The following is a 9,304-nucleotide window of genomic DNA, read 5'->3' as shown; positions in this document are numbered from 1 at the left end:
ATATACAGTGGAATATTACTCAGCCATCAGAAAGGATGAATACCCAACTTTTACATCAACATGGATGGGACTGGAGGAGATTATGCTAAGTGAAATAAGTCAAGCAGAGAAAGTCAATTATCATATGGTTTCTCTTATTTGTGGAACATAAGGAATAGCATGGAGGACACTAGAAGAAGGAAGGGGAAAATGGGTGGGGGGGATTGGAGGGAGAGATGAACCATGAGAGACTATGGACTCTGAGAAACAAACAGGGTTTTAGAGGGGATGGGGGATTGGTTAGCCCAGTGATGGGTATTAAGGAGGGCACGTACTGCATGGAGCACTGGGTGTAATACGAAAACAATGGATCGTGGATCACCACATCAAAAACCAATGATGTATTGTATGGTGACTAACATAACATAATAAAATTTAAAAAAAAAGAAAGAAAGAAAGAAAAAAAAATCCTTTATTATCAAACACCAAAAAAAAAAAGACTCAAAATCATAAATGAAAGGACAAGTTACAAATGACAAATACAAAAAAAAACCCACAAGATTTCTACAAAAAGTTATATGCCAACAATTTAGACAAACTAGAAGAAATGGATAAATTCCTAGACCTATAAAATCTTCCCAGACTGAATGAGGAAGAAATAGAAAATCTGAACAGACCAATTAATAGTAATGAAATTGAATCAGCAATCAACAAATTACCAACAAACAGAAGTTCAGAACCAAGCTGACTCACAGGTAAATTCTACCAAACATTTAAAAAAGAGATAATGACAATCTTTAAACTATTCAAAAAAAAAAGAGGAAGGAATGCTTCCAAACTCATTTTATGAGGCCAGCATTACCCTAATACCAAAATCAGACAAAAATGCCACAAGAAAAGTACAAGCCAGTATCTGATAAATGTGCATGCAAACAAAATATTAGCAAACCAAATTAAAAAATACATTAAAAGGATCATTCACCACAACCAGTGGGATTTATTCCAGGGACGCAAGGATGGTTCAATATATGCAAATTAATCAGCATGGTACACATTAACAAAATGAAGGATAAAAGTCACATGATCATTTCAACAGCTGCAGAAAAAGCATCTGACAAAATTCAACATCCATTCATGATAAACATTTTTAACAAAGTGGGTACAGAAGTAATATACCTCAACATTATAAAGGTCATATATGACAAACCCACAGCTAATATCCTACTCCAGTGAAAAACTAAAAGCTTTTCCCCTAATATCAGGAACAAGACAAGGATGTCCACTCTCACGACCATTATTCAACATAGTACTAGAAGTCCTTGCCATAGCAATCTGATATTTTAAAAATTTTTTAAAAGTCTAAATTGGTGAGGAGGAAGTAAAACCGTCACTATCTGCAGATGACACGGCACTATGTACAGAAAACCCTAAAGACCCCACCAAAAAAATATTAGAATAAATGAATTCAGTAAAGTTGTGGGATGCAAAATCAGTATACAGAAATCTGTTGCATTTCTATATACTTAGTAATAAAAGAGCAGAAAGGGAAATTAAAAAAACAGTAACATTTATAATTGCATAATAAAGAATAAAATACTTAGGACTAAATTTAACCAAGTGGTTGAAGACCTATACTCTAAAAACTATTAAGACACTGATAAAGAAATCAAAGACAACACAAATAAATGGCAAGATATACCATGCTCATGCACTGGAAAAATTAATATTGTTAAAATATCCATACTACCCAAAGCAATCCACAGATTTAATGCAATCCCAATCAAAATACTAATAGTATTTTTCACAGAACTAGAACAAACAATCCTAAAATGTGTATGGAACCACAGAGGACCTCAAGTAGTCAAAGCAGTCTTGAGGAAGAAGAACAAAGCTGGAGGTAGCACAATCCCAGATTTCACACTATACTACAGAGTTACAGTAATCAAAACAGTATGGTACTGGCACAAAAACAGACATACAGATCAACGGAATGGAACTGACAGCCCAGAAATAAACCCATGCTTATACGGTCTGCCAATCTACAACAAAGGAGACAAAAATATACAATGGGGAAAAGACAGGCTCTTCAATAAATGGTGTTGGGAAAACCCTACATATAGAGAATGAAACTGGACCACTTTCTCACCACATACATAAAAATAAACTCAAAATGGATTAAAGACCTAAATGTGAAACCAGGAACCATAAAACTAGAAGAGAACATAGGCAGTAATCTCTGGGACATTATTTTTCTGGCTGTGTCTCCTCAGGCAAGGGAAACAAAAGCAAAATAAACTAATGGGACTATATCAAACTACGAAGCTTTTGTACTGCAAAGGAAATCATCAGCAAAATGAAAAGGCAACCTACTGAATGGAAGAAGGTATTTGCAAATGATATCTCTGATAAGGGGTTAATACCCAAAATAACACCATCTAAAAGACAAATAATCTGATGAAAAAATGGGCAGAGGACCTGCATGGACACTTTTCCAAAGAAGACATACAAATGGTTAACAGACACATGAAAAACTGTTCAACATCATTAGCCATCAGGGAAATTCAAACCAAAACCACAATGAGATACCACCTTACACCAGTGAGAATGGCTAGTATCCAAAAGACAAGAAATATCAAGTGCTGGCAAGGATGCGGAAAAAAAAGGAACCCTCATGAACTGTTGGTGGGAATGTAAATTGGTGCACCCACTATGCAGAACAGTATGGTGGTCCCTCCAACAGCTAAAAATAAAAGTACCATATGATCCAGTAATTCCACTATGGGGATTTACCCAAGGAGAACTAAAACACTAATTTCAAAAGATGTATGCACCCCTATGCTTATTGCAGCATTATTTACAACAGCTGAGCTATGAAAGTAACCTAAGTATCCATCAACAGATGAATGGATAAAGAAGATACAATACATATGTGCGTGCACACACGCACGCGCACACACAGGAATATTACTCAGCCATAAAAAAGAATGAAATCTTGTCATTTGGAACAACATGGATGGACCTAGAAGGAATTATGCTAGGTGGAATAAGTCAGAGAAAGAGAAATACCGTATGATTTCACTTATATGTAGAAACTAAAAAAAAAAAAAAAAAAAAAAAAGAACAAACAACAATAACAGAAAAGAGAAACAGACTCATGGAGAACAAATTAGTGGTTGCCAGAGGGGAGGGGAGTGGGAGACAGGCAAAACAGGTGATAAGGATTAAGAGGTATAAACTTCCAGTTATAAGTTATGGGGGATAATGAGTACAGCAGAGGGAATATAGTAATAGTACTGTAATAACTGTGTGATAATAGATGGTAACCACACTTACCATGGTGAGCATTTCATAATGCACACAATTGTCAAATTACCTGTTGCAAACCTGATTTATGTCAACTATACTTCAATTTTTAAAAAAACACTGAACTGTATACTTAAAAATGGTTAAAATGGTGAATTTATGTATGTTTTACCACAATAAATAATTCTGGAAGTAAAAAAAAAAACCCAAAACTACAGAAGCCCAGAGTCCATCCCAGAGGTACTGAATGTTCTCCTGGTCTAGCTGATTACTGGAACTTCAACTTCCTCCCGATACTAACCCCTTAGAGCAAAGCTTATCTGAGTTTTAACGTCACTTAAAAGAAACCCTGTGTCCCTCACTTTATCTTCAAATTTAATCTGTCATTCCTACCCTGGTAGGTAACTTGGCACCATGGAGCAGCATGTGTCTGCTGGTCATAAAGTAGGCCAGTATCAGGCAAACTATCAAAATAGACCCGGGTTTGTACTTGCTATGTCGCTTCCTACTGAAACACTTCCATCACATTATTTAATCCACCTGCCTACCTTGTGGGCACTGAAGAAGAAATGATGCGAAGCACAGGGCACAATGTCTGGCACCATGGGAAACAAATGTACACACACACACACACACACCCTCCTTGCCCACGTTTCCTTCTAATGGGCCCTGGCTTATATTCTCCATTCTAACCAAACTAGCTTAGGGTAAGTTCTGGAAGGCTCATCAGCCCCTACCGCAAAGCTTTTGCTTGTGCCACTTACCCGCCATTTTGGAATGAGCTATAAGGACACTTTATCTTTCCCTACCCTGCACAAACATTACCTTCGGAGCATCTGCTTTTCATATTAACCTATTAAGTTTTCTCTCACTGCCTATTATGAAAAGTTGTTTATAAATATGTTTTTGTGTTAATTCCTAAACTTCTCTCTCCTCTCTCCTAATAACTTGTATGTTCTTTGAGGGCAGGGACTATGTCCTTCCCTTCATTTATAAGTACAAGGATCAAGAAACACTTTTCTGCTATGACAGTTCAACTGTATTATCTTTCAGTAGGAATAAAACCACAGGATTTCCCTGGGGGAGGGGACACAATTGAGAAACAGGTGACACGTTCATTGTGGTACCTGTTTTTAGCCTGATACCTGCTAAGAATCATAGTACTGATTTGGGGCAAAATGCACAGAACACGGAATTTACCATGCTAACCGTGTTTAAGCGCGCAGCTCAGTGGCACCAAGTACATTCACACTGTTGTGCGGTCATCACCACCATCCAGCTCCAGAACTCTTTCCATCTTGCAAAATGGAATCTCTGTATCCATTAAACATTAACTCTTCCAGTCCTCTCTCCTACCTCTGACCTCTGGCAGCTAGCATTCCGCTTTCTGTCTCCAAGAATACCTCGCGTAGCTGGGTCGTTCAGTACCTGTCCTTCTGTGACTGGAGTACTTCACTCAGCACAACGTCCTCAAGGTTCATCCAGACTGCAGCACGGGCCAGAGCGTCCTTCCTTTTTAAGGCTGCATGGTACTGATTTTTGAGGCGGAAAAACAACCCTGCACATATGTCTTAACAGATTATTTATTAATATGTCATTCTAAACATTACATAAATACAGCCTATACACTAGAGTATCAAACATTGTTCCAGTAAGAAGTTCAAGAGGACACTGAGGGCTATCTTAAGAAATATGAATACTTTGGCTTTCATTATTACATCAGATGAAAAAAACAATTCAAAAAACAGTTTTCATTTCCTGCTATGATTAACAATAAAACCAAGTAGAAAAATAAGAGTGTATTAAAAAAAAGATACTCAAGTACTTTTCAAAGAACTCATTCCCCTTTTCTTCACTACATACATACTCATACAAATTAGTCAGTAATCTACTATGAGAAGTGGTTCTTCACCTATATAAGGAACCTCAGTAAATATCTGTTGAGTGAATGAACAATCTATGGAAATGAATCTACTACTTTAATGGTTTTTTTTGTTTTTTTTTTCCAAATAAGAGCAATAGTAAACATACTGAAGTTCTTGTTTGTCCAGATCATAAGCCTATGGAACAGTGATTGTTACAAACACTACCCATCATAGCTAATAATCAAATTAATGTGCATTTATCAACCTACTAAGAAAAATTCTACCATGTTGCAGAACTAATTCTAATGTAATACTTGATTGGGCTTCAATCACCTGCGACATGGTCAAGAAAAGGGAACTGGGACTGCTAGGTTTGTAATTATCTCACTTATCAATGAACTCCTATCTTTGAGCCCTCACTCCCACCCAACCCCCTCCCCCACACTTCGAAACATTGCTAGAAATAGCAGCTGCAGCGTATCTTTACCCTCTTGTTAATTTGGCTCTGAAAATGTATTCAGGCTCCAAGTTCAGATGAGGGAACTTCCAAGCAGGAAAGAGTTCACTAGGGAGCGCCCACAAATGGAAATGAGTCCATGGCCAGAGCAGAACAAAGCTTTGTTCTTACAGCAAGCTCAATGGACACACGTGATAAAACCCAAAGCTGAACACTCACTCTTCCTCCCAAAGTCACATTTCATAAGCAGACCAAAACAAAACAAAAAAACAAAAGCAAACTGAAAAGACCCTTTTAAGTAGGATCTTTTCAGGAAAACCATAATTTTGATCCTTTTTTGAAGTTAAATTGTGCTAAATATTATACCTAACACAATTAAAAGATGAAAGCTGCTGAGGTTACAAATAAGCAAATTTGTGATGCTTGGCCTAGATAAAAGCTAAAACAAATTCCAAGAAGTCCTGCCAGAAAGGTGGTTTTAAGAACCGCTTCTCTGAGTCAGATGTAGCAAATCTGATGATCTAGCAGCCGTAATTTAGGAAGGCAAGAGTATACTGAGTATGTCATTACTCTCCTCTTATGATGAGCAATTACAGGGGGAAGCGGTGGGGGAGCAATTTAAACTTCACTTCTCAGACTTTGTCTTAATGAAATAAAACACTGTTGGATAGTAGTGGAGATTCTAATTTATAAAATATTGACCTTTGTCCAAATAAAGTTTCTTTCATGATCAACTTTTCACAGGTAGTCCTAAATTACTACTTTATGTGCTTAAGTCTGAAGAGAAATCTTGGCTAAACCTAGAAGTTTATCTTTACATAATCATCATCTCAATAGGTTTAACTCATATTAAACTGATTATTACTTTGATACACTATGAAGTTAAAAAAGGTCCTCAGTAGTGCAAACACAAAAGCCTCAAACTATCCTAACTACGTCTTCACAGTATGGCTAGTGAACTAGCAACTAATGCATCATTTCAACAAGCCCCAAAGTCAGCATCTTTAATTCATGGTGGGGCCTCTCTATCCCACAATTCACAAACTGTCCCAAATTCCTGGTGTCAAAGGGTTGTCAATATGTGAACCAGGAGAACTACCACAGACTTCCCCTTTCCAAGTTCAAAAGTTCCTCTAATCAAAAACAAAACAAAAAAACAAAGAAACAATCAGCTAAACTTTCACCCCTTTACAATGTTCCAGCCAAATTAAGGTTACATTTAAAATGTACATATCTGGAAACAAGAGTTGTTCAAAATCATCCTTCATATATTCCTACACAGAGAATGGTGTCTCAGATGTGGGGAAAAAAAACACAAAAAAACCTGATGGGTTTTTTACCTGCAAAATTACATCACCCGCAGAGCACAAAGGACGCATCATCGCCCGTGCCCGGAGCACTCGCAAAACCCAGCAGCCTTGGGCTTCAGTTCTTAAAGGCTCCACATTTACTGGCTTTAGCAATGAATTCCTTTAGCAGAGGGCCATCCATTTGCCAAAATGCTGCAGTCTGTGTAACTTCTGTCAAATGATTGATGCAAAACTTAAAGCAGAATTCTTCTAAATCCTGGACACACACAACAAAAATAAAAACAAGAAGAGGCCTTTTTTTATTAACTTTGATCGAATTACTTCTATCCAAACCCCTCATCCCAAATCTTTACCCTCCCCTAGAAAAGACATTTGAGGCCAGAAACCTCAAACTAAGCAAACAAGTGACCATAGATAGGTATCAGAAAAGCACACACTATTGAGTCAAAACACTGTGAAAGCAACAATTTCACTACCTCAAGTCTGACTCTTCAAAACACACACCCATTCACACAGCCTATGGGGGGGAAGCTTCTACAAGGCTACCACACAGTCTAGTCACATGCAGACTTTGTCTGGAGAAGCTGAAAGCATACACCTGAAGCTGATACAATATTGTCTGTCAATTATTCTGCAATAATAATTAAAAACAAAGCCGAAAGCAACTTCAGTCCATCATACGTTTTACCACAGTCAAGAAGTCCGAGAAAAGAATTAAGATTTAGCTTAAGGAAGATTTTAAGAAACAGAAAAGTGATAAAGAGATGTCCCCACGAGACACATTAAAAAAGAAAAAAATTCCAAGCACCTTAAATCCACTGCTGTGCTCTCCTAGATAAAATGCCTTCATTCTTAAAGCCACAAGAAATAATACACTACAACTCCCACCAAACTAATTTCTCATTCTCAGTCCAGCCAGAGAAGAATATTCAGAGACTGGAGTTTTCAGTCAGACGAAGTCATCAGCTACCGACACTCAGAAGCAAAGTGATACACACAAGTGGTAAACCAGAACAACTTAAAAATCTGTTTCCACCAATGCCAATACAGCCTTTTCATCCCCAGCAAAACCGCTACTATGTCTGTTCCTTTAAACACTGGAACATATATTTATTAAATCAATTAGGTACTGGAATGTATACAAAGTCTAAATATGTAACAGCAAATCACACTGAAAGCTCTTATCACAAATACCTTGATTTTTTAACTTTGCCAGCTACACCGAAGGTCAGTACTCAGGGTTCTACCAAACCAGGAACTTAACAACATTTAAACTGCAGCGTCTTGTTCTCATGTTTCCAAGCCACTGTGAAATGAGAAATTTTAGGCAGGGTGGGGGAGGGCCCACACAAACACAGAGACACATCCCTTTCTACTCTCTCTGTGCAGACCCCTGCAAGCAAATACTTCCTTCTTCTAAGGGTCCCTCTGTCCTTAGCTGAATGAGGTTCCCTTCCAGTCATATCACTGGTAAGAGATAAACCACATCTAATGTGTATCAGTCAGCTGCTGCCAGAGTTTTGTTTTCTAGATAATTCACAATGCATTTAAAATATAGGCACAATCTTTGCATCAAACTTTTTTAATAAGAGAGTCTCCGTGGGCTGAAGTATCGCTGAACGTTCTGTGTATTATAAGAAACTAAAATGTTAAACTATATAAAACATTCCCTCTCACGTTACTATTAAAGAAAAAGCCCTCTCCTGGTATTACAACCCAATGATTAAGAAACAGCTTTAGAAACTGAATTATATTCTACAAGGAGATCAAAGTCATTTCAATCTTATTTATCAAAAATAGAAAACTAGTTTTTCTACACATACTTTAGGAAGAAATAACCAGTCATAAGCACAGAAAGTTTCTTCAAACCATGCAATGTAGCAGATGAGGATCTTTAAATATTAACTTTTAATTACATAATTTCAAATTCAAACAAGACTCACTAAATTCTGGCCTTGTAAAACCTTATCACTTCCATGTCTACAAATCTGGAATTCAAGCTCTTTAGAGTACACGTGAAAAAGTGAGTTTATCCAGTTTACTAATTATACAGAGATTATCTTGGGTATAAACTTTAAGAACTTTTTACGTAGTACAGGTATACAAAGGGTGCCTCTGATTACAAATCACTTCATACATTTATGAAAATGGCTCTATCAAACTGCCTTCCCTTCCCCTCCAACTAGTCTGAATTGGTGAGATATCTCAGTATTCAAAAAATGTTCTGCAGTTTTCAACCGTTTAATAACTGAATCTTGCTTAAGGCAGATCTATGGAAAAGGAAGCAGTGAATGCACTTGGAAAGAGAGAAACTGTTTGCAAGTTCAGTTGCACGAACCAGAGTGGCCCAGCCAAGCAATTCTCTTAGTAGCCAATGCCCTGAGCCAGGT

The 9,304-nt window shown here is 37.3% G+C and overlaps 1 protein-coding gene across 3 annotated transcripts in view; it reads right to left on the bottom strand.

The window, feature by feature from the left end:
• Positions 1–4,849: 4,849 nt before the first annotated feature.
• The window catches only part of RCBTB1 (RCC1 and BTB domain containing protein 1), a 50,346-nt gene continuing 45,891 nt past the window's right edge, over positions 4,850–9,304 (bottom strand). For all 3 annotated transcript variants that reach the window (XM_031032075.2, XM_031032077.2, XM_081815441.1), the window contains one exon: positions 4,850–7,170. In XM_031032075.2, the coding sequence (XP_030887935.1) occupies positions 7,030–7,170 (141 nt within the window). In that variant the 3' untranslated portion in view covers positions 4,850–7,029. The remainder of the gene's footprint in view (positions 7,171–9,304) is intronic.

The sequence above is a fragment of the Leptonychotes weddellii genome, chromosome 3, assembly GCF_054177405.1.
Source record: "Leptonychotes weddellii isolate Sample4059 chromosome 3, ASM5417740v2, whole genome shotgun sequence".
Taxonomy (NCBI): Eukaryota; Metazoa; Chordata; class Mammalia; order Carnivora; family Phocidae; genus Leptonychotes; species Leptonychotes weddellii.
This window is presented reverse-complemented; position numbering and strand designations above follow the sequence as displayed.